Source organism: Hylobates moloch, unplaced genomic scaffold (genome assembly GCF_009828535.3).
Source record: "Hylobates moloch isolate HMO894 unplaced genomic scaffold, HMol_V3 SCAFFOLD_6, whole genome shotgun sequence".
Lineage (NCBI taxonomy): Eukaryota > Metazoa > Chordata > Mammalia > Primates > Hylobatidae > Hylobates > Hylobates moloch.
The window spans coordinates 7,300,753-7,326,512 of NW_026652281.1; the positions used below are offsets into that span (position 1 = coordinate 7,300,753).

General features: G+C 40.3%; 1 protein-coding gene across 3 annotated transcripts in view; it reads right to left on the bottom strand.

Annotated features, from left to right (window-relative positions):
• CDH13 (cadherin 13) overlaps window positions 1-25,760 on the bottom strand; it is a 1,184,027-nt gene that overhangs the window by 930,185 nt on the left and 228,082 nt on the right. For all 3 annotated transcript variants that reach the window (XM_032156331.2, XM_032156329.2, XM_032156330.2), the window contains one exon: window positions 13,013-13,124. In XM_032156331.2, the coding sequence (XP_032012222.1) occupies window positions 13,013-13,124 (112 nt within the window). The remainder of the gene's footprint in view (window positions 1-13,012; window positions 13,125-25,760) is intronic.

The window sequence follows — 25,760 nt, forward strand, 5'->3', positions numbered from 1 at the left end:
ACCTCTTTTAGATGCCTGCTAGTGTCAACCCTTGGATCTCCCTGGGGCTCTCCTCTCACTTATTTCATGTTCAAGTGCTCCCCAATAACACTCCTATCTCCCCTGTTCATCTCTCCTCTGATATACATACAGACTGTCCCCATCTCAGGACTTCTGAAATGCCTCCACGGCAGCCTGAGCCACGCCCACTCACCCTTTTCACCTTCCTCCTATTCTGAACTTCCAGAAAGCCAGCCACACTGTCTCAACACATGGTTCCCTTTTCATACATTACCTGTATCAACAATTCAAAACACTGAAAACAGATTTCAAAGTCTTTGATAAACACCAGCCAGCCCATGTCCTCTTCACCTCTTAGCACTGTCTTCTGCTTCCTTGATAGTGAAGAGCAGGTATTGTCAATAGTGTTATTGATACGACAGAAACAACACAGCATCAAAAACATGAAGATGGTTTTGTTTTCTATGGAACATCATTTGACTCCATGAACAGTCTTTCGAGTAATAGTGACTTCATGAAGGTGAATTTAGATGCCCATGTGGGACAGGCAGCATTAACTAGGAAGCCTACTGGATATCAGAAAGATAAACATTGGAGGGCCATAGCAAGCTTTCAGCTATAATCATCCCTATGCTGTTTCTGACAGCTAATATTTCAGGGACCATTATAGGTCAGCTACTATTCAAAACCCTTTACATAGATTAATATTTTAAAAAGCAATTTAAATTATTATGGGTACATAATAGTTGTATATTTTTACAGGGTACCTATGATGTTTTGATACAGATAAATAATGTGTAATAATCAAATCAGAGTAACTGAGTATTCATCACTTCACATCTTTATCATTTCTTTGCATTAGGGACATTCCAATTCCATCTTATTGGGTATTTAAAATATATAATAAATTATTAATTTTTTTATCCTATTATGCTACAAAACACTAGATGTTATTCATTCTAGCTGTATTTTTGTACCCATTAACCAACCCCACTTTATCCTCCCTCCCCAGGACCCTTCCAGCCCTTTCTTTTAGATACATACCCAGCAGTGGGAATGTTGGGCCATATAGTAATCCTATTTTTAGTTTTTTGGGGACCATCCATAGTGTTCTGCATAGTGGCTATAATAATTTACATTCCCACCAACAGGGTATGAGGGTTTCCTTTTCTCCACCCCCTCACCAGCACTCATTATTGCCCATCTTTTGGATAAAAGCCATTTTAACTGCAGGGAGAGAATGTTTATATATTTTTTATTTGCATTTCTCTGATGATTAGTGACGTTGGGCATTTTTTTCATATACCTGTTAGCCATTTGTCTTCCTTTGAGAAACGTCAATTCATATCTTTTGCCCGTTTTTAATGAAATTATTTTTTTCTATTGAGTTGTTTGACTTCCTCATATATTCTGGCTATTAATCTCTCATTAGACGGGTGGTTCTCAAAAATTTTCTTCCATTCTGTGGGTTGTCTCTTGATTTTGTTTCCTTTGCTGTGCAGGAGCTTCTTAGCTTGGTACGATCCCATTTGTCCATTTTTGTTTCAGTTTGCTGTGCTTTTCAGGTCTTAAGAAATCTTTGCCAAGACCAACGTCCTAGAGTATTTCCCCCCATGTTTTCTTGCAGTCGTTTCAGAGTTTCAGTTCTTAGATTTAAGTCTTTAATTCATTTTGATTTGCTTTTTGTATATGGCAAGAGATAGGGCTCTATTATCATTCTTCTGCATATGGATATCCAGTTTTCCCAGCGGCATTTATTGAAAAGACTGTCCTTTCCCCAAGGTATATTCTTGGCACCTTTGTCAAAAATGAGTTCACTGTAAATGCATAGATTTCTGGGTTTGCTATTCTGTTCCGTTGGTCTATGTGTCTGTTTTTATGCCAGTATCACACTGTTTTAGCTACTGTAGCTTTGTAGTATAACTGGAAGTCAGATAACGTGATACCTCTAATTTTGTTCTTTTTACTCAAGATGGCTTCTGCTGTTCTGGGTCTTTTGGGGCTCTATATAAATTTAAGAATTTTTTTTCTTTTTCTGTAAATAATTTCATTGGTATTTTAATAAGGATAAAGTTACAGATTGAACTCCTTGTTCTACTCCTTCCCCACTTCTCACTACTACACTTGACTTGTGTTTAAAAAGAAAAAAAAAAAAAATTCCCGCTGAGCGTAGCGGCGCACACCTAACCCAGTCCTTTGGGAGGCCGAGTCAGGAAGATCGTTTGAGGCCAGGAATTCAACACCAGCCTGGCCAACATGGCAAAACTCTGCTCTATTAAAATTACAAAAATTAGCCAGGCGTGGTGGTGCACTTCTGTAGTCCCAGCTACTTGGAAGGCTGAGGCATGAGAATAGCTTGAACCCAGGAGGCAGAGGTTGCAGTGAGTTGAGATTGTGCCACTGCATGCCATCCTGGGTAACAGGGAGAGACTCCACCTCAAATAATAATAATAATAATTACACAATGTAGCAGTTATCATACATAGATTCATATTTAGTCCTCAAAACAAACTGTTGAGATTGCTGCCATTATAATATTAATTTTCCAGATGAGAAAATAAAACCACAGTGAATTTTTTTGTTTTGTTTTTTCCCAACTTGACAAAGTTACTTAGTTGGTAAAGGATTGGTCTTAGATTTGAACCCAGGCAGCCGACCTCTGGGATCTATGCTATGAAGACACAACTCTGCCCAGAAATTGGGAATTTCTAAAGGTGAAATTCTAAATGTTAATGACAAATTCCTTTTATCAAACACCTCAAATTCTCACACTAAGCAGCCAAACGGGACATATCTGTGAGGCAAATTTAGCCCAAGGGCTGACAGTGTGATATCAATGGTCTATTTATTTCTTCCTTTTCACTGATAAGAAACCTTAGGCCAAGGGAACTACACCTGTGTTCATGTTCCTCATCTGAGAAGGCCTTCTCACTCTGTTACTTCTCGTGTTTCCCATTCTTTAAAGAACAAGTTAGGACCCAAGTCCAGTGGAAGGATCTCTAAACATTTTGTTATACCTGTCTTCGATGTGTACATATGTTCATTTCTTATCCTATGTCATTTTATTATAGTATTTCACATTTGTTAGGTAGGATAATGCATTTATGAGCTTCCTAATCATTATTCACTGACTTATTAATGGACTGTTACAAATAGATTGGTGGGAGGGAAGAGAAAACCTGTAAAAGCATTACATTTCTACTGAGCTCTGTTTAAATACAGGAAAAATTCTTATTAATGTAAATAGGAGTCCACATTCTGACCCAATGTATCGTCATCTTCATAATGATAGAGTGAATTAGGCAATACTAGAATAATTTTCCTTGGCACATCACAACAGATTAAAACAAATCTACTACTTGAAACCCCAACCTTGTCCAGCTCTGTCCAGACTGCACTGCAGGTGACGTTATATAACCTCACTAATCAATTAATCAGTCTCCCAAACTGAAAGTAAATACAAGCTTGTATAAAATACGTAAAGGATGTGTGAAGAATGACCAGAACATGGGAAGAGAATTATCACTGTTATTTTTAAAAATCACAAAAAATGAAAGCAAAAGTAAAAAAATCTAGGAAGTTCTGAAGATACAGAATGCAGACAGATAAAAGCCTAAGTCAGCTTGAACTGAGGAAACAGGCATTTCTCCACCTGTGAGGGTGGAAAGTTCATCCATTTATTACTATCCAAATGAAATCTTTTCAGCAGGGTCAAAAGACCCTTTGTTTCGACATTTAATTCACTGACGATGTATTTCCTCCCTTAGGATTCAACACACCTCTCACATGCTTTTTCATTAATTGCCTTCATTTTTCAAGTTCCTTGCTTGATTTATAGTCAATTAAAAGCACCCTCAAAAGCCATGACTCATGTGTGTTAAGTACAAATATGATTAATGTGATTCCACACACTCCATGGAGGACCTGGCTTCTAACCAAGGTCAGTGTCATGGTGGCATGACCAAACAACGTCTTGGTGAAAGAAACTCACAGAGAGGGTGGAAAGCTAGGAGTGAAGGGTCATGGACAATCTGGCCCTGGGTCCCTCCAAAATAGAAAAAGCTAATTCTTCTATAATACAGAGAAAGGATGAGCTTGGCTATGAAAAGCAACAAACATGCAGCAGCAGCAGTTCTCTCTATCTCATCCAGGTTGATAAAAGTGTTGGGAAAATACAGTGGCAAATTTCGTTGATGTATCACCACCAACATCAAAAAAAAACTAAGAGACACTAGGCCAGAGAGCTTTGTATAAAAGCCAAGGCCCTGAAATCCTGGGTTCAAATTTTGACACCACCAATTACAAGCAGTATGATCTCAGGTTCATTGTTTCACCTACCTCAGCCTTAAATGTCCTTACCTGTAAAATGGGCAGATGAGAGTACCTTTCCCCTAAGAGCTGTTGTGAGGTTCCAGGTGGCCCTCAACACACTAGGGAGCACACAGTAAATGTCAGTTATCAAGGCCAGGGAGGCCATACTGGTCCACACTCACAGAAGCTTGCATGCCAACATATGTTCCTAATACGGTTAGGCTTTGTGGCCCCACCCAAGTCTCATCTTGAATTGTCATACCCATAATCCCCACACGACAAGGGAGAGATCGGGGGAGGTCATAGAATCATGGAGGTGGTTTCCTCCATGCTGCTCGCGTCATACTGAGTTCTCACGAGAACTGATGGTTTTATAAAGGGCTCTTCCCCATTATCTCGGCACTTCTCCACCCTGCCTCCTTGTGAAGAAGGTGCCTTGCTTTCTCTTTGCCTTCCACCACGATTGTAAGTTTTCTAAGGCCTCCCTAGGCATGCTGAACTGTGAGTCAATTGAACCTCTTATCTTTATAAACTACCCTGTGTCAGGCAGCTCTTTATAGCAGTATGAAGACAGACTAATATGAGACCAGTCTGGCCAGCATGGTTAAACCCTGTTTCTACTAAAAATACAAAAAATTAGCCGGGCATGGTGGCACATGCCTGCCGTCCCAGCCACTAAGGAAGCTGAGGCAGGAGAATCCCTTGAACCCAGGAGGCGGAGGTTGCAGTGAGCTGAGATTGTGCCACTGCACTCCAGCCTGGGAAACAAAGTGAGACTCCATCTCAAAGAAAAAAAAAAAAAAAAATTAAAGAAAAGAAAACAGATGAATAGAGTAAATTGGTACCAGTAGAGTGGGGTGCTGCTATAAGGATACCCAAAAATGAGGAAGCAACTTTGGAACTGGGTAACAGGCAGGGGCTGGAACAGTTTGGGGGGCTCAGAGGAAGACAGGAAGATGTGAGAAAGTTTGGAACTTCCCAGAGACTTGTAAAATGGCTTTGACCAAAATGCTGATAGTAATATGGATAATGAAGTCCAGGCTGATGTGGTCTCAAATGGAGATGAGGAACTTGTTGGGAACTGGAATAAAAGTGATTCCTGCTGTACTTTAGCAAAGAGACTGGCAGCATTTTGCCCCTGCCCTAGTGATCTGCAGAATTTTGAACTTGAGAGAGGTGATTTAGGGTATCTGGCAGAAGAAGTTTCTAAGCAGCAAAGCATTCAAGCATGACATGGGTGCCCCTAAAAGCATTCAGCTTTATGTATTCACAAAGAGATGATGTGAAATTGGAACTTATGCTTAAAAAGGAAGCACAGCATAAAAGTTTGGAAAATTTACAGCCTGAAGATGAAATAGAAAAGAAAAAAAACATTTTCTGACGAGAAATTCAAGCCAGTACTACAGAAATTTGCACAAATAACAAGGAACCAAATGTTAATCACCAAGTCAATGGTGTAGCAGGGGTGGTGGGTAAGAGGGAGATGTCTCCAGAGCATGTCAGAGGTCTTCAAGGCAGCCCCTCCCATCAGAGGCCCTGAGGCCTAGGAGGAAAAAATGCTCTCATGGGCCAGACCCAGGGCCTTGCTGCTTTGTGCCATCTCGGGACTTGGTGCCCTGCATTTTGGCAATGGCTAAAAGGGGCCAAAATACAGTTCAGGCTATTGCTTCACAGGGTGCAAGACCCAAGCCTTGGCATATTACACGTGGTGTTGTGCCTGCAGGTGCACAGAAGTCAAGAATTGAGGAGTGGGAACTTCTGTCTAGATTTCAGACACTGTATGGAAACACCTGGATGTCCAGGCGGAAATTTGTTGCAGAGGCAGAGCCCTCATGGAGAATTTCTGCTAAGGCAGTGCAGAAGGGAAATGTGGGGTTGAAACCCCCACACAGAGTCCCCACTGTGGCACAGCCTAGTGGAGCTGTGAGAGACAGCTACCATCCTCCAGACCCCAGAATGGTAGATCCACTGACAGCTTGCACTGTTCTCCTGGAAAAGCTACAGACACTCAACGCCAGCCTGTGAAAGCAGCTGGGAGTGGGGCTGTATCCCACAAAGCTATGGGGGTGGAGCTTCCCAAGACTGTGGGAACCCACCTCTTGCATCAGGGTGACCTGGATGTGAGACATGGAGTCAAAGAAGATCATTTCAGAGCTTTAAGATTTGTCTGCCCTGCTGGATTTTGGACTTGCATGGGGACTGTAGACTCTTCGTTTTGGCCAATTTTTCCCATTTGGAGTGAGTGTATTTACCCAATGCCTGCACCTCCATTGTATCCAGGAAGCAGCTAACTTGATTTTACAGGCTTCTAGGTGGAAGGGACTTGCCTTGTCTCAGTTGAGACTTTGGACTTGGACATTTGGGTTAATGCCAGAATGAATTAAGACTTTGGGGAACTGTTGATAATGTGTGATTAGTTTTGAAATGTGAAAGGGACGTGAGATTTGGGAGGAACCAAGGGTGGAATAACATGGTCTGGCTCTGTGTTACAACCCAAATCTCATCTTGAATTGTAAACCCGTGATTCCCATAATCCTCACGTTTCAAGGGAGACACCAGCTGGAGGCAACTGAATTATGGGGGCAGTTTTCTCTATGCTGTTCTCATTATCCTGAGTGAGTTCTCATGAGAACTGATGGTTTTATAAGGGGCTCTTCCCCTTATCTCAGCACTTCTCCTTCCTGCCACCTTGTGAAGAAGGTGCCTTGCTTCCTCTTCACCTTTTGCCATGACTGTAAGTTTCCTAAGGCCTTCCCTCAGCCATGCTGAATTGTCAGTCAATTAAACCTCTTTTCTTCATAAATTACCCTGTCTCAGGTAGTTCCTTATAGAAGTATGAAAACAGGCTAATACATCTAACATGCAGATGATTGTCACATTATCTAGCAACACTCACTCTCTTTTGTCAACATGGACAGGAGTCCCTTCATGAAAATGTCTCCTAAGAACTATCCCTGCCTCTTCAGAAACATTAACATAGTAAAACTTCAGAAAAGTATCAGAAAAGTCAACGGCAAAAAGGGTAACATCAACCTAATCCCTTAGATCAAAGGTTTCCACAAAAGTGAAGTAAATAAGAATATTTGGTGCATTTTTCACCAAGCAAAATTTACCCAAAGAACTGACTTTTCTTCTGTAACTAGTCTTTACTTTTTTATGTTTATTTTTGATGCCAAGTGACCTTTTAAAAGAAAAGCCTGGCAAAAGTAAATGGCGGCAGTATTTTTCCCTACCTTAATTTACTTACTTTTAAAAAATTCATACCAAATCTTAGCAAATTTTTTTAAATAAACTCTCATCAATCTAGGATTTTAAAAAAACAATTACTGGTCCATGAAGTTCAAATGCCATAGAACCACTGCTTTAGTCGCTTCTTCATCTGTTTGTATTTTTAATGGCCAACATGATTTTTCTTCTTAAAGCAAATTTCAGATAGCCATTATAAAAGTGGATCTAGCTGAGGTCTATGAATGAAAGAAATGATAATAATAATAGTAAGAGCAAAAATAATAATGACAATAATAATAATAATAATAATAATAATAGCAGCTTCCATTTATTTGTGACTATGTTCTAACCATGTTTTCCATCAGTTGATGCATTAGCTCTAGAAGGAGGGACTGCCATTAATCTTCTTTCAGAGATGAGATAATTCAAACTTAGAGGATGTGAATAAGTCACTCATGGCCACAGAGCTAATAGATGACTGTGTGCACATTTGAATTCTGGTCGATATGAGTTTAAAACTGTGTGTTCTTAACCACAGTATTGTAATCATTTGGAGGAAGCAACTGGAGTCCATCTTTAATAGAACCATGAGTAGATGTGGCCCCCGCCTCCAACGTTTCTAAGATGACACAGAGAGAGGAGCTTATAGTGTTTCTAAGAAGCTAATTCTGTTTAGTGGGAATATTTCTCTACTAAGGAAAGCAGGACATAGTCGCAGGTGCACGACCTTGCTCTCCTACTTAAACTGACTAACTTCATCCCAAGTAGGCCTTTGGCTCCTTTGTGGTCCATTTCTGTCACTATTTATGTCTCTTTCTGATATAGGCAACATCATTTTGTTAGGATCTTTGTAGAGACTGTGATGCTGCATCAATACCTATGTGTTCTTCTGTGTTTGCCAGACTCCTTTGCAGTTAGGTTAGTGACATGATTAGATCTTAGAATATGAGCAGAAATGATACATGCCACTTTGGGGCTGACGTAGTTAAGCACCTGCAGTGACCTCCTCATAGTCTTTCTTATTCCCCTGTCTGCCAGCTCAGTGACAAAAGCTGGAAGTTACAAGATGGCAGGACCAAGTTGGAAGTAGCCTCAGCCATCAGGTTCTTGCATGGAGGGCAACTAGTGGGAAGAGAGTTACCCGGGAGAGCAGCCCGACTGCATCTGCATGATCTCAGTGAGAAATAAACTTTCATTGTGTTAAGTCACTGGGGTTGTTTGACACCATGGCCTAGCCTAGCCTACTCTGGTTAATGTAGGTTCTTTACTAAACATGTGATACAAGCTGTATTGTAGGTAAATTTGATGCTGTGATTTCTGTCTGTATCTATATCTCCATGTTTGCAGGTAGGTGGCCTAAGAAGAGTGACCCATAAAGAATGAACAAGGGTAAGAAAAAAAAAGTACAGTTCTAATGGTGGCTATGTGGCCAATGAGGGTCTCCTTTCTGGACACCAAAGACTGGACTCATCCCCTACTAATAGAGGCTGCAGGTCAAGGGTATGGTTTCTCCTAATGAGCTCAATGACCACGTATTTTTCCATTTGCTGGAAAAAATCTGTCTGAGCTGATGGTAGCAAAGCAGACTATTCTGTTTTATAATTTTGCAGAACATAGGATAGTCAGATTTTATCACTTGGGATCTTCCCATCCCAGCTAGGTGGCTGGTCAGTTGCCCAAGTCAGCTATTCTTCTAAGACTGGGATCTTCTGTTCTAGGTGTCACGATGTAACCAGGGTTGCTGTCCAATTCTGGTGGTACTAAGATGTCAGCTCCCAGATCACACAATTGTAGTGTTTGGGGAAAAGCAAGAGCTACCATGATGGGCAATTTGAGGGAGGTGTCAGTGCCAGGCCTCTAGAAAACCCCTCCCACAAACTTTTTACAGATTCCTTTCTGAATTCAAAGACCTTAAATGGATGCCTCCTTTCTGAGTTGTTTTATTCTAAGCTGACTTCTCCTTTCTTCTTATATTTTTCATTGAAAAATGGGAAGAATCATGTTCTCCCAGATAAACTTTCAAGACTGAAATGAAGCCAAGAAAGTTTTACCCAAGTTTTCCTGAGTTGAGAGCTTTGCCTCATTCTCTGAAAGATGCAGTGAAGAGCCCCCTGGTCAACGTTAGAAGAAATAGCCGAACGCTATGTTTTGATCCCAGCAGATTGTTGAAAAATGGTTTTTTTAAGACGAAAGCAAGTCTAGTTAGTGGAAAGGAGAGTAGAATAAAGAGTGATTCAGATGAGAAGGAAATAAAAGGCTTTAGAACAACTGAGAGAAAAATGTATCAGAGATAACAGTGAATAAAATATTAGGGAAATAAAAGGAGTGGAGGTGACCATTAGTAACAGTTAAAGTAGGAAAAGATAAGTCATTGAAAATTGAGGAGGAAGATGAAAAAGGATAAAAGGAAATATTACTGTCTGAACAAAGACAGCAGGAAGCCATCCACAGAATAAACATTCCCTATAACCTGCTAAAAGCTGAACACAGAATTGGATGAATACAAGTCTAGGGTAGGGGTAGATATACTATGTCTGTCAGGCAAAGAGACAGCACTTTCAGACAACTTTGAAAAAGAGTGAAGAGTGTAGACATCAATTGATTGATTATGCTGTGTTTATACCCTCTGCAACACAAAAGTTCACAATGATTCCTAATCAAAGCTCTTAAATATTGCAAAGATAAAGGAAAAATATAAAGTGCAAATGTCACGAGAAAGGCACAAGATAATGCTACTAATCTAGTTTTCTTATTGTGTACAACACTGACCTATATTTATATAAGACTAAAACATCCCTAACCATTTCCTGGATCTTTTGTATACAATGATTCAGGAAATGGAATCTATGCATTTTAAATTTTCTGGTTCTGTTTGGTTCTTTTCATTTTTCATTCAGATTTAGCCATGTGCCAGTAGAGTCTTCAATTTGACAGCACACTTCACTCATTGGTTTCTTGATTAATCACATTTTTCAGAGACAGAAGGTTTTCTTTTACATTATAAGAAATATGCAAAATAAACTGAGAATGAGAGAGAGGAGAGTGAGACTGGCTTAAAATATTGGTTGGTTAGGTATAAAAGTTTATTCAATTGAACCGTTACTTGCAAGTGGAATAAAGCAAAGCACTGCTGCTACTTGTAGAAATCCAGAGTTTCCTAAACTATTTTCAATAGGCATTCTCAAGTCTATGACAATTTTCTTCCTCATTTAGGCACAATTAACCTTATCTGCAGGCTCTATACTCATAATATGTTCATTGCTTTGAGATGAACTTGAAAGTACCTAACCAGATCTGCTTTGTATTTTTTTTACCTTAGAAATATACATGGACATATGGTTTCACCAAGGGGGGCTAATCAAATTTTGCTGACCCAACAACTCATACACAAGCAAAAAAATTTAAGTGTCCTCAATGCTCATATCACTGACTTTTTCTGAATGTGTTATCATTGATAATCAACCTAGTCCCATTTAGCATTTACTAGCTTACCTAGAACCAACAACCATAACCCACTTAATTACTTAGGGGATTAAAGCACACATGCACACACACACACACACACACACACACACACAACTGTGATACTGCAATGTACAGTATGGCCTACTTTAAATTAAAAAGATCCCCTAAAGTATGATTGTTTCCATCTTCTCAGCAGCGAATTAAAAGCTGTTTGGTATCATGAAGATTACAGAAGCAATCACATTTATAGGTCTACTTTGCATACCAACGCTATTAATTTCCATACTCAAGGTGGCTTCGCATTTCCAAGCATGTTAACATAGATGCCATTTGGGATAATCACTTGGAAAAAAAAATTGAAAGGAAGACAGAGGAAGAGAGGAGAGGAGAGCCAGCAAAATGGTTCTCACAAATCAAGTTCTGTTTGAAATATATTGATTCTGATAAATACAAAAATGAAAAGACAAATGAGGGTTCCTGATGGCCTGACCCAGGAGTCACACTCAGAGATCAAATTAGCAGGAAATCACATATTGGAATTCACTTATTGTGCCAGCCCTGCATCTTGTCATTACAGACTAATTATTGAAATGATTTCATTGGCGTCATTTCATCAGGAGGTGCACAGGCTTCACCTTGGACAGCTCCCTTGATGCTGAACAGTGCATCTTCATTATTGCGTTCCTTTCGACTCTTAGAGTATGTCCCAGCCTCGAAGAATAATCCAGTCAAGTGTGCTTTTTTTTTTTTTTTATCTTATCTTTCCTTTAAACTTATCAGGCACATAGCATAGGACTGAAGGAACTTAGCTAGTGTGGAAGGCAAACCTGAGACAATAAGAGCCTGTGTGGAATCACCTTCCTTGAAAAGACCTTGGAGCATCTGACCAGCTTTTTATTTTATTCTTTTTTTTTTTTTTTTTTTGAGACACAGTCTCGCTCTGTCATCCAGGTTGGAGTGCAACGGTGCAATCTCAGGTCATTGCAGCCTCCACCTCCTGGGTTCAAGCGATTCTCCTGCCTCAGCCTCCCGAGTAGCTGTGACTATAGGCATGTGCCACCATGCCCAGCTAAGTTTTGTATTTTTAGCAGAGATAGGGTTTCACCACGTTGCCCAGACTGGTCTTGAACTCCTGGCCTCAAGCCATCCATCCTCCTCGGCCTCTCAAAGTGGTGAGGTTACAGGCATGAGCCATCATGCCCGGCTGCATCTGATCAGTTTAGATCAATTGTTTCCATATTCTTCATTTCCAATTGTTAAGCAAGGTACTCAAGAGCCTACAATTAAATGGCTATTTGTCTACCATCAATTTTAAATTCTATTGCACTAAAACTGTACTTATTATGCATTTAGCAATGCACCCTAACACTTCTTAAAGGTAAAACAATATAATATTGACATTAAAAACAGAAAGAGATCACAACTGCAGATATGAAGGATGCATATTTTAAATAAATCAATTGGAATTAGGGAGGATTTGAGTTTAATACATAGAATAATCAGTAGAGGTTTTGAATCTTTCTAAAGACCAACTTATTAGCCTTAAGAATAAGAGTTTTTGCTTTCTATGTCTAAAAATTCCCAGAAGCCAATGTCATACTCTCACCATTATTTTGATCTAATACTATGTATGAGAAACTACAGGTAGAACAGCAATCTGCGAGAAGGCAACGATTTTGCTCTTGGGGGTCTGCGCAGGGGAAACGAATTTCATTTCCTTTGCACAGTGTAGAACTCTCATTGGAGGCTGACAGCCCCCTTTTCTGAGAGCAGTCTGGAAATACGCACTGATGATAAAATACTAAAAAGAGATGCATATCACTCTATTAACCTCTAAGTTGGCCAGGCCCTAATTCAAGAATTTCCACTTTGGGTCAAGCAGTGACATAAGAAAAATAATCAGAAAACACTTAGTTTAGGAAATACCACATCCTGAGACACAGTCATAAACATTAGTAAATTCAAATATGAGAAGAGTCTAAAAGCATCTTTGAGTGACACTGCTTACAGTTTAGAATTGACTGGTCCTCAATGAATTCAGCTGGCTGATTGATATGGAACACTTTCTGCTGAAATCCAGGAGTGCAGTCCAAATCTTCTGCAGATGTTAGCAGCAGCACCTGAGAAAACCAAAGCCATCAATATTTTAATAGCGGCTTATGTGTTTGCCCTGCTAACTTTCACCAAATCTGCAACTTTTAGAAATAAGCTGAGGTTTTGATTTCATTTCCCAAATGAAGAGGTAAGTTGATACTTCTCCAGCGGCTGCCAACAATTCTTTTTGGCACTGAGATTTGGAGAATACGCAAATGGAACAGCTGCTGCAGTTTCCATTAAGTTGCAGATAAAGAAATAACTTCGTCAGATTTTTACACCTGCTAAGATTCTCACCATTGTTTCCATGTGTGAAATTTTATTACAGAAACTGTCAATTTTCCATGATGCCTAAGCTAAAACCAACTTCATTTTTATACAAGCAAAGAAGCATTGTCATCTATGAAGCGGAGGAAAGACAACATGGAAATATTCTGTTGGAATTTACTTCTAAAAGGAATCCAGGGCCTGTTAAGCCTTCACTGTGGCCCAACAGGGTGACCATGAGCCACCAGTGGCTACTGAGTACTTTAAAGGTCATAGGTCTGAAATTGACATGTTGCAAGTATAAAATACACATTGGATTTCAATGTCTAAATAAGGAAAATAATGTAAAATAGTTACAAATTTTATATTAATTACATGTTGAAATGATAATATTTTACACATGAAGTTAAACATATGTTATTAAAATTAATTTCACCAGTTTCTTATTCCTTTTGTAAACTTGGCTACTATAAAACTTAAAATTTACAATTGCTTTCAAAGGCACAGTTTTGTCTTTGCAGATGCTTAAGACACTTTATCCAATGGTCAAAAAATTAGGTTACATGATTTGGAACATAATGTATGGGATATACGTGATTCTCTCCTGGGCAAGACGTAACTTAGTGAAATAAGAAATGGTCTTAAGCTTTAGTACGCAAAGGCTATAAGCCCATAAAGACAGGGATTACCTCTCCCCAACAACCAACCACTGGTTCTACTGAGCACCTACCACACATACTGGGACAGAGAAGAGGCTCCATAACACTTAACAAATGAAAGCTACCATTTTTGAGCCCTTATTATTTGGTCATTACTGTGCTAAACTCACCATATGCATAATCTCCACAGTAGGACTATGAAATGTATATTGTTATAAGGTATATTTTATAGAAGACGAATTGGAAATTCTAGAAAGGTTAACAAGCTTGCCCAAGATCATACAGTTAGAATGCGTGCAGCCAGCATCTGAATCTAGGTTCAAGTGTCCTGAAAGGAACTCTGTCAGAGCCCTACCCATTCCCCTCAGATCTTCTGTGTCAATGTGCAGGACTTTTCATTTTTTTGTTCTTCATCTGAGATATGTCTCTAAAACTTGTGGAAGGGTATTTTATCTGAGCATAGTGCCAGAAGAGAGTGTCTGGAAATTAACATGCTGGGAGTGGCCCTGAACCAGTAACTGAAGAGGAATGGTATGTAAATATCCCAATTCCATCACCCCTCTGGTGAGATCACTTGGAGATACGCATTTTGTCTCCCAGTTTCCACCTGGGATTGAGTGCTAATGTCCACCAGAGAATCTGGCTTGATAACTCACATTCATTACCTGCCTTCTCTTCCCTGATTTATTTCCTCATTCTCTATTGGTATTTTTTCTATTTTTTTAACTTTTAAAATTTCTTTTTTTTTTTTTGAGACCAAGTCTTGCCATGTTGCCCAGGCTGCAGTGCAATTGTGGCTCACTGCAGCCTCAACCTCCTGGGCTCAAGCGATCCTCCCACCTCAGCCTCCCAAGTAGCTGAGACTACAGGCACTCGTCACTATGCCCAGCTAATTTTTCTATTTTTTGTACTGAGGTGGTTTCACTATGTTGCTGGGGCTGCTCTCGAACTCCTGAGCTCAAGTGATCCACCCACCTCGACCTCCCAAAGTGCCAAGATTACAGGCATGAGCCACTGTACCCAGCTAGTATTTTTCTTTTCTTTTTTTTTTTTTTTTTTTTTTTTGAGACGGAGTCTCGCTCTGTCACCCAGGTTGGAGTGTAGTGGCACGATCTCCGCTCACTGCAAGCTCCGCCCCGAGGTTCACACCATTCTCCTGCCTCAGCCTCCCGAGTAGCTGGGACTACAGGCGCCCACCACCACACCCAGCTAATTTTTTGTATTTTTAGTAGAGACGAGGTTTCACCGTGTTAGCCAGGATGGTCTCGATCTGCTGACATCGTGATCCACCCGCCTCAGCCTCCCAAAGTGCTGGGATTACAGACGTGAGCCACCGCGCCCAGGCCCAGCTAGTATTTTTCTTAAACCAATTTCTACCATCACTCAAATTACTTGCACTCAAATCCTCGACTCTGTGTGTTTCTTAGAAAACAAAACTTCAATATCAGACCTCAAAATCCTAACCACTGCACACACACAGTTGAAGAAAATTCATTCTCATCCCCACCAGAGAACTCAAAGTAGTGTCAAAAGGTTGGAAGCTGTGGAACCAGGGCTTCTCTCTAAATACCAGCCCTCTGAAATGCACTGAACCCCAAAGAAGGGAGCAAGAATCAATCTCAGGAGGTTCACCATGTGGCTGGCCTGAACAACATCAGAGAAATTGAAATGGGGGAGTCATCACCCTGACCAACATCATCTCCCTCAAATCAAAGGGAAAAGAATGCTGTGGTCTGGCATCTGTACGATTCCGCTTGTGAATCACAGATTCCCTTGTCTTCACAACAGGCTCTGGTTAGATCGCTCTGGAAGCAATCATAATGCTGGCATCCCAAATGGCACATACACAGGATGCAGATCCAGGAGTCAGAAAAATCTGGTGGCAATTTTACAAACAGAAAATCTATAACTGGCCAACATTAATTCAATTAAATAGCAAATTGTCAAGGGTCTCCTCCAAACACCCAGTGCCTACAATTATGCGTTAACCTTCTAATTGGCTAATTCTGCTCTCAGCTCCCAGACCAGGAAACTGGATATCCCGTAGGAAGTAAGGAAGGTGAAATTTCTCCCAGAATCCTCAGCATAAAAAGTCAGGACCGAGAGAAAACACAGTTAGTGATGAGAAACAGCACTCTGCAGGTGAGGTGTGTTCTCCATCTTTGTCTGTCTGTGGCTCAATCTCTGTGATTACTTTGCAGGGCCCACTCAGGATTCCTCTAAAGTTACAAAATAGAAAAATAAATAAACCTTTCCCAGCTGCTGACTCTTAGGGAAGAGGGGAGCAGTAGGAGAACCCCCAAAGGCACAGTTTTATCTTTACAAATTCTTGGGACACTTCACCTACCAGTCAAAATTAAAGTTAAATGATTTGTAACATAAAGGTACACAGTACCCTCCTGGGCCAGGGGTGACTTAGTGAGGTAAGAATTAGTCAAATCATTCATTCATTTACTCACTCCTCATTCACAAATACCTATTAGACTCCTGGGATTCAGTGAGGACTTAGGCGCCACACAGGATAAGGAGTCAATAACTATTAAATACAATAATGGTCTCAGCAAAGAGGCATTAACAAATCATAATTTAAGTGATTCACCAAGATTAAAATTTAACTTGAAAGGAAAACATAGATCTCTCTGGAAGCACGTAAAAGTTGGGGTATAGGGAAGTCTAACTTCATCCAGAGCATCAAAGAAAGCATAACTACAAAAGAGACTTTTCTGCTGGGATCTCAAAGATGATTAAGAATTATCTGGGTAAAGGGAGAAGAATGCAGACTTATCTTTTAAACCAACACATTCTTCGCTTACACGTGAATTATTTTGTGGCTCTTTGAGTTTCATATAACACATCACTGAAATTACAAAACTGCATTTAAAAATGATTCCAGGCTAATTTAGGACTTCCCCCAAAGCTAAATATCTTACTAGTCAATAATGGTAGAATGTTCTGCTATTGTCTTCTGATTTCTTTTTACGTTTTTTTTTTTGGTGTTTTTTTTGAGACAGAGTCTCACTCTGTCACCCAGGCTGGAGTGCCGCGGCGTGATCTTGGCTCACTGCAAGCTCTGCCTCCTGGCTTCACGCCATTCTACTGCCTCAGCCTCCCAAGTAGCTGTGACTACAGGCGCCTGCCACCACACCCAGCTAATTTTCTGGATTTTTTTTAGTAGAGACAGGGTTTCACCATGTTGGCCAGGATGGTCTTGATATCCTGACCTCGTGATCCGCCTGCCACAGCCTCCCAAAATTCTGGGATTACAGACGTAAGCCATCACGCCCAGCCTTGCCCTTTGATTTCTTAAGAGAATTCAAAACAGTATCTATGCTTGAACTTGCCACCGATATCCACTCTTCAATTTCATTCACAGTAAGTTTGGTGAGGGGATGGAAAGCAGTAAAGCAGCACCCCTCACTGCTGTAAGAATTAGTACTTGCACATTACTCCAAAACCAGGCAAGCCCTTTCTCCAATATTATGAGATGTCACATGTGTAAAGATACTACCTGGACATAGTTTTCCCCAAATCCTCTGTAAGTTTTCTAGAATATATGCTCTGAGCATCATTCCAAATTTATCTTTAATGCCATGGCAATCGTAGTCTTCCTCTATGACATGTTTGTCCATTTATGCATCAGTGAGTACCTAATAAATGACAGGTAACCAAGACACCTTTGAAAGCACAGCAATAATCAAGTTATATGATTAACAAAAGATTTCTATTATCTAAAATTTACCATCAGCCTGCTACAAAGATTCACGTTTCAGATGGACTGTAAGCACAGGTCTAAGCCACAGTGGTTCACTGTGAATCTCGTTTACCAGCGGGCTATCCTTGGGCAAGTAACCTTCTGTGTCTCAGTTTTCTAAGCTGAAAAGCAGGAGTAATGGTAACTTACCCGTTATGAGGGTTAAGTGAGTTAATTATTGTATAGAGACTTAAGTAGTTCCTGGTACATAGTACTTCCTCAATAAATGATTGCTATTATTATTTCCATGTATTATATTTAAATCCGTATTCATGATTCAATGATATTCTCCAGGGTAGACATTGACAAAATGTTACCAACATATTATTACTTTTGTTGTTACTAAAAAACTGTTCAGTGAATAGACTGTTTAGACTACGCACAAGGACATAGCAGAGAATCAGACAGTAGAAGATCATGGGTTGTTTGCATCTCAGGATCAGCTGCACAATGAGAACATCAGTGCCTGATATGATTGAGTTGTGTTACCTTTGTATGACTATGAAGCATCTTTAAAAGTAGCAGCTCAGAGATCTGTCTTCCATGCAAGAGCCACTACCCTAAATTTATGCACAGAAAGCAAATTCTTAAATCACACTCTTTACACCAGGTCTTCTTTTTAGCTTCCATTTATTTGCTGCAGTACAGAACTTTCTTTCTTTCTTAAAAAGAAAGAGTTTTTGTTTATCCTGACAGGTACTGATTCAAGAATATAGCCAACTTTGGAGTTTGCTTCCAGAGAAAGGATTTTTTCTTTGTCTCTCCCATACTGTGGGTTGCCAACTGGCAGCATAGGGGATGGATGGGGCCAGCAGATGTGGTTAGTTTAGCCAGAGAAGTCTGTCATCAAGTTAAATTGTCATGTTATGTAGAGTGCCCCTCTCCAAGCTTTCCTTCTCAGCACCACTCCCTGTTCTTGTTCCTGCTCACTCAATTCAGTTAAACACTTGCCTGGACATCTAGGCATTCGAGCTGACAACCTTTGCTTTAGATTTTGCAAATACTTCTTCAAGCTATAAGAACTGTCATTGAGATTAGTCCCTGGCTACTTGTCACAATAGGACCTGGTGCTGCTGCTCCATTACAATTTTACCCATGGGACTAAGCACTGCCCAATAGAATAAGGGTGGAAGGATTCTCACATCTTCTAGACATGGCCCCTGAATGTCCTGCATGAAATCTTCTCTTCTCCTATCCATAGAAATAGGAAGTAAGGACTCCCAAGTTGGCAGAGTCATCCAATAGAAAGAGCTCAGAATCAGTCATTGCACAGAAGACAGTTAGGAGAACCGCCCCACAAGACACATCTATGGAACCCTGCACAAAGTCACTGAGATTTGGTGTTGTTTGTTGCAGCAGCTAACTGTACACTAAACATCCATGGAACAAGGGCAGAAAAGTCTTCGATACCACTGACATCACAGATATATCCCAGAGGCCAGTGAGAAATATCAGGACTGAAGAAAAACATGACACAACTGTCTCCAAAGCAGCCACAAATAAAGAGAGAAACTTCCTGCCACAAATAATCAATCTCACCAGGTTGAGAACACTCTCAGGTTCCATCCCCTCTTAAACCAGCTCCAAAAAGGTATTTTCCAAACCAACACCCTAGTGTCTCTGGGATCCTTTTTGTTTTCCTCCCTCCAACTCGTTTTGCTTTTTTGTCATTAGTGTTGGCAGACAGTTACTTTATCCCTGCCACAAAACACCTCTAGTTTACTCTTGTTAAAGTCAGTGTACAGAGATCAGTTTAGAGGGTCTTAGATTTCTGGGGAAGAAAGGATGCTGCCTCTGACTTGCAGGATGTAAAAATATCACAGCACTGTATTTTGATTACTTCTTTATCCTCCCAGGGGGCACAAGCCCAGAGTTCTGGAGGGTTTACAAAGGCACACTGCCTACAGGGAAAGCATGGAGAAATGTAGCATTCCAGGACACGTGCATGCACACACACACACACACACACACACGTACACACATGTGCATGTACTCATGTCATCCACGCCCCGGCTGAGTCTGACCTCCTTAAAATGTTCCTGGTGTTTTAAAGCCCCAGGAACACAGAAAACCTGATACCTTGTTGGTCATTAAGGTCACAGACACTTAGAAATGATTTTATAGTTCTTGGGGAGGTAAAAGGGGAGACTGCTTTTAGTTTGGTTGGTCCCACTGTTGCTTTCTTTTCTTTTTGTTCTTTCTTTTTTGTTGTTGTTTTTTTTGTTTTTTTTTTTTTTTTTTTTTTTGAGACAGAGTTTCACTCTGTCACTCAGGCTGGAGTGCAGAGGTGCAATCTTGGCTCACTGCACCCTCCGCTTCCAGGGTTCAAGCAATTCTCCTGCCTCAGTCTCCTGAGTAGCTGGGATAACAGGCATCTGCCAATATGCCCAGCTAATTTTTTGTAATTTTAGTAGAGACAGGGTTTCACCACATTGGCCAGGCTGGTCTCGAACTCCTGACCTTGTGATTTGCCTGCCTCAGCCTCCCAAAGTGCTGGGATTACAGGCATGGGCCACCGCACCAGGCCCTATTGTTGCTTTCACACAAAATTTGAACCAACATCCTAGACTTTATCTCTAAAACATGCTACCCAACATATTCTCCTCAAACTGTAAACAGGGAAGCTGCATGTACAGGCATCCCTCGGAGATACTGCAGGTTTGGTTCCAGACCATAGCAATAAAACAAATATTACAATAAAGTGAGTCACATGAACTTTTTGGCTTCCCAGTGCATATAAAAGTTATGTTTACACTATAATATAGCCTATTAAGTATGCAATAGCATTATTTCTAAAAACAATGTATATACCTTAATTTAAAAATACTTTGTTACTAAAAAATGCTAATAATCCTCTGAGCCTTCAAGAAGTGGTTGTCTTTTTCTTGGTGAGGGTCTTGCCTCCTGATGGCTACTGAGTGATCAGGGTGGCGGTTGCAAAGGTTGAGGAGGCTGTGGCAGTTTCTTAAAATAAGAAAACAACGAGGTTTGCCAATCTATCAACTCTTCCTTTCATGAATGATTTCTCTATAGCATGTGATGCTATTTGGTAGCATCTAACCCACACAAGAACTTTTTTCAAAACTGAAAGCAGTCCTCTCAAACCCTGCCGCTGCTTTATCAACTAAGTTTAGGTATGATTCTAAATCCTTTATTGTCTTTTCAACAATGTTCACAGAATCTTCACCAGGATTAGATCCCATCTCAAGAAACCACTTTCTTAGTTCATCCATAAGAAGCAGCTCCTCATCCATTCACGTTTTATCACGAGCTTGCAGCAATTCACACACATATTCAAGCTCTACTTCTAGTTCTCTTGCTATTTCGACCACATGTGCACTTCCTTCCTCCAATGAAGTCTTAAACCTCTCAAAATCATCCATGAGGATTGAAATCAACATCTTCTAAACTCCTGTTATTTTTGACATTTTAACCTCCCCCCCAATGAATCACAAATGTTCTCAGTGGCATCTAGAATGGTGAATCCTTTTCAGCAGGTTTTTGACTCATTTTGTCCTGATCCATCAGAGGAATCACAATCTTTAGAAGTTGTAGCCTTACAAAATGTATTTCTTTAATAATAACACTTGAAAGTCAATAATTCTCCTTGATTCATGGGCTGCAAAATGGAAATTATATCAGCAGGTGTGAAAGCATTAACTTCCTTGTATACCTCCATTAAAACCGTTGGATGGGCCGGGCGCGGTGGCTCACGCTTGTAATCCCAGCACTTTGGGAGGCCGAGGTGGGCAGATCACGAGGTCAGGAGATCGAGACCACAGTGAAACCCCGTCTCTACTAAAAATACAAAAAAAAGCCGGGCATGGTGGCGGGCGCCTGTAGTCCCAGCTACTCGGAGGGGCTGAGGCAGGAGAATGGCATGAACCCGGGAGGTGGAGTTTGCAGTGAGCCGAGATCGCGCCACTGCACTCCAGCCTGGGCGACAGAGTGAGACTCCGTCTCAAAAAAATAAATAAAAAAATAAAAAATAAAAAACTGTTGGATGACCAGGTACATTGTCAATGAATTATAAGATTTGAAGGGAATATAGTTTTCAGAGAAGTAGTTCTCAACAGTGGGCTTAAAATATTGAATAAACCATGTTGTAAAGAGATGTACTGTCATCCAGGCTTTGTTGTTCCTTTTGTAGAGCATAGGCAGAGTAGATTCAGCATAATTTTTAAGGGCCCTAAGATGTTTGCAAAGGAGAATAAGCATTGGCTTCAACTTAAAGTCACCAGTTGCATTAGTCCCAGACAAAAGAGTTTGCTTGTCCGTTACTTCTTCTCTCTAGCTATGAAAGTCCTAGATGGGATCTTCATCCAGTATAAGAATGTTTTAACCACATAGAAAATGTATTATTTAATGTATCCACCTTCATCAATGATCTTAGCTAGATCTTCTGGATGACTTGCTGCAGCTTCTGTATCAGCACTTCCTGCTTCGCCTCACACTTTATTTTATTTTATTTATTTATTTTTTTGAGATGGAGTCTCACTCTGTCACCAGGCTGGAGTGCAGTGGTGTGATCTCAGCTCACCGAAACCTCCTACACCCTGGTTCAAGCGATTCTCCTACCTTGGCCTCCCAAGTAGCTGGTATTACAGGTATGCGCACCACACTCAGCTAATCTTTGTATTTTTAGTAGAGACGGGGCTTCACCATGTTGGCCAGGATGGTGTTACTCTCCTCACCTCGTGATCCACTTGCTTTGGTCTCCCAAAGTGCTGGAATCACAGGTGTGAGCTACTGTGCCCGGCCTTCACCTGACACTTTTATGTTATAGGGATAGTTTCTTTCCTTAAACATCACACACTAACATCTGCTTGCTTCCAACTTTTCTCCTGCAGCTTCCTCACCTCTCAGCCTTCAGAGAATTGAAAAAAGTTAAGGCCTTGCCCAGGATTAGGCATTGGTTTGAGGGAATGTTGCGGCTGGTTTGATCATCTATTCAGACCACTTAAACTTTCTCCATGTCAGCAATAAGGCTGTCTTACTTTCTTATCATTCATGTGTTCAGTGGAGTAGCACCTTTAGTTTCCTTCAGGAACTTTTCCTTTGCATTCACAACTTTACTGTTTGGCACAAGAAACCTAGCTTTCAGCCTATCTCAGCTTTTGACATGCTTTCCTCACTTAGCTGAATCATTTCTAGGTTTGATTTAAAGACAGAGACATGCAACTCCTCCTTTCTCTTGAACACTTAGAGGCAAAGAAAGTACTTTATTGTATGCTTCTTCATTGGCCTAACTTCAATATTGCTGTGTTTCAGGAAATAGGATGTTTGGAGGAGAAGGAGACAGATGGGTAAAGGGCCAGTTGGTGGAACAGTCAGAACACGCACTTATCAATTAAGTTTGGCAACTTATATGGGCACAGTTCATGCTGCCTCCCCCTACCAAAAACAAAAATCACAATAGTAACATCAAAGGTCACTGATCAGAGATCACCAAAACAGATAAAGTAATAATTTTTAAAAAAGTAAAGAAACTGGGAGAATTACCAAAACATGAGACAGAGACACAAAGTGATCACATACTGTTGGAAAAACAGCACCCAAAAACTTGCTCAATGCAGAGTTATCAAGGTGAAAGTTGATCCTACAAATTGGGTTATTCTTGTCATACCCAACAAAAACAAAGAAGCCAGGGGAAAACACACTAGGGACACAAAGCATTGCTCCAACAATGTAATTCTCTGCAAGCCTGGCTGCTGTAACCTGAACCCACTTTTATCTATAGCTTCAAGATAATTTGCTGCAACTCCAGGACCAATCTTCTCACTGATGCCACTCGCCAGCTGAAGCTTGCCAGCTTCCCAGAACCTTAGTAGTGTCAATGAACTTTCTCAAAGAGCAATACATAACATTTTTCATTGTTACAAAACCTCCAACTTTCTCTTCGTTCTTTGAACATACCAAAGACTATCTAATCTGCATAAACGCCCCAAATTGCAAGTCTTTCTTCCCAAATGAAATGCCAAATACAGAGATTCATCTCTACGTTTTTATTTTGACTTCAACACCACAAATCTTCAATTTGTAAAACATACAATATCTGTAAAGTACAAAAAAAAAAGTGAAGCACAAGAAAACAATAAAACAAGGAAAAGCATGGGGCAAAAACCGAAAACTAACCTAAGTCCGAACTCTGGCTGCATGGTGATTTCTCCGGCTTTTGGCAAATTAATTCAGAGTGAATGGCCTTCACATGCTCTTTGCTAGAGAAACGGTCACTGGGAGGCCTTAATGAGATAACACAAACAGAATAGACAGTACTCCCCTAAAGATGTCCTCACCCTACTCCCCAAGACCTGTGAATATGCTAGATTACATGGCAAAGGGTAATTAAGGTGGGCAATCAGCTAACATTAAAACAGCATGCTTATCCTGGATTATGTAATCACATAAACCCAACGTAATCACAAGTATCTTTGAAAATGGAAGAAAGGATAATACAAAGAGATGTAGTGATGAAGGTGAGCGCAGAGTGATATGGTATCAGATGAACTCAGCCCCACATTGCTGACTTCGAAGATGGAGGAAGGGGTCAGGAGCCAAGGAATGTGGGCGACCTCTAGAAACTGGAGATAGCAGAAGGGGAATTCTCCCCAAGAGACTCCAGAAAGGAATGCATCGTGGCCAATACCTTGATTTTAGTTCAGTGAAGCCCATTTTGAACTTCTGACATTAAAAAGTGCACAATAATATGTTTGTTTCAAAATGCCACATTTGTGGTCATTTGTTACAGCAGCCATTGGGAACTAATGCAGTCTACTATAGCCTGGCCCCACAACAGACACTCAGAAGATATGGGTTCCCTTTACTTGGTATTTTAAAATGTAAATATAATTTGGGAAAACCAATGAAGAGGGCAAAATAGAGAAGTTACAAAGAAAGGAATAGGAGAGGGAATTTGAAGGCGAGGTGGGGAAGGAAAGGAGAATAAGGGAAAGTCATGGCTTTGGGGTGCTTTGACAAGGCTGTCAGAGTCAGGATGTGGCAATGACTGTCCTAAGTGCTCCTCTCCTCAGCATAAATAAGCATTGTCTCTCATTTTTTATTTTATTTTGTTTTATTTTATTTTTTGCTATTGTTTTAGTAATTGCCTCTTTCACGTTATGCGACGTTTTGATCTGCCATTATGACAGCATCATCAGGTTCATTTTAAAATTGATTTTCTTAGTGAAAATTTAACATTTCTATTATCTGCCAGGCTCTGGCCTAGATACTAGAGATGGAAAAATGAATAAAACCCTTAAAAAACTTATTATCTAGAAGGAAAGACAGACACATGGACATATAATAAACTACAACCTATGTGTGTATATGTTGAGAATCAGTTAGAAAGTAGTTCAGAGTAAACATTCCCAAGCTAGATTAACTGGGTCCAAATCTCAGTTTTTCCAGTTAGTTTCTATGTGACCCTGAGCAAGTTACTTAACTTCTCTTTGCCTTAGTTTCCTCATTTACAAAACACAATAATTGTGTCTACTCCCATTGGTTGTAGGAGTCAATGAGTCAACACAAATTAAATGTTTCAGGACAGAAACTGGCTCACAGTAGGTGTTATGTGCTAATTATTATTTATATTGATATCTGATATGTATTTATCATATAATAAGTATACATTAATATTATAGTTATATTAATACAGAGGGTATGTATAAAGTATTGTGGAAATACAGAAGAAGGAACAACACGCTCTTTGGATGAAAATAAGGACTGGGACCACGTCACACACAAGGACATAATAGAAAGATGATTGAAAGTTTTCATGTGACAACGTCTAAGAACAAAGGTTTCATGCAGAAGTTTGGTCAATGCAAACACCATAGCATGCCTGTTCAAGAAATGGAGCCATTTGGCAGAAATAAACTCTGGGCTGTTTTTCAGATTATTTGAAGGTGTTTTGTCTCAAAATAGGACTGATGCATGCCCTCCTTCAGTTTGGATAAAACAGAGCCAAGAACAACTCACTCAATGAA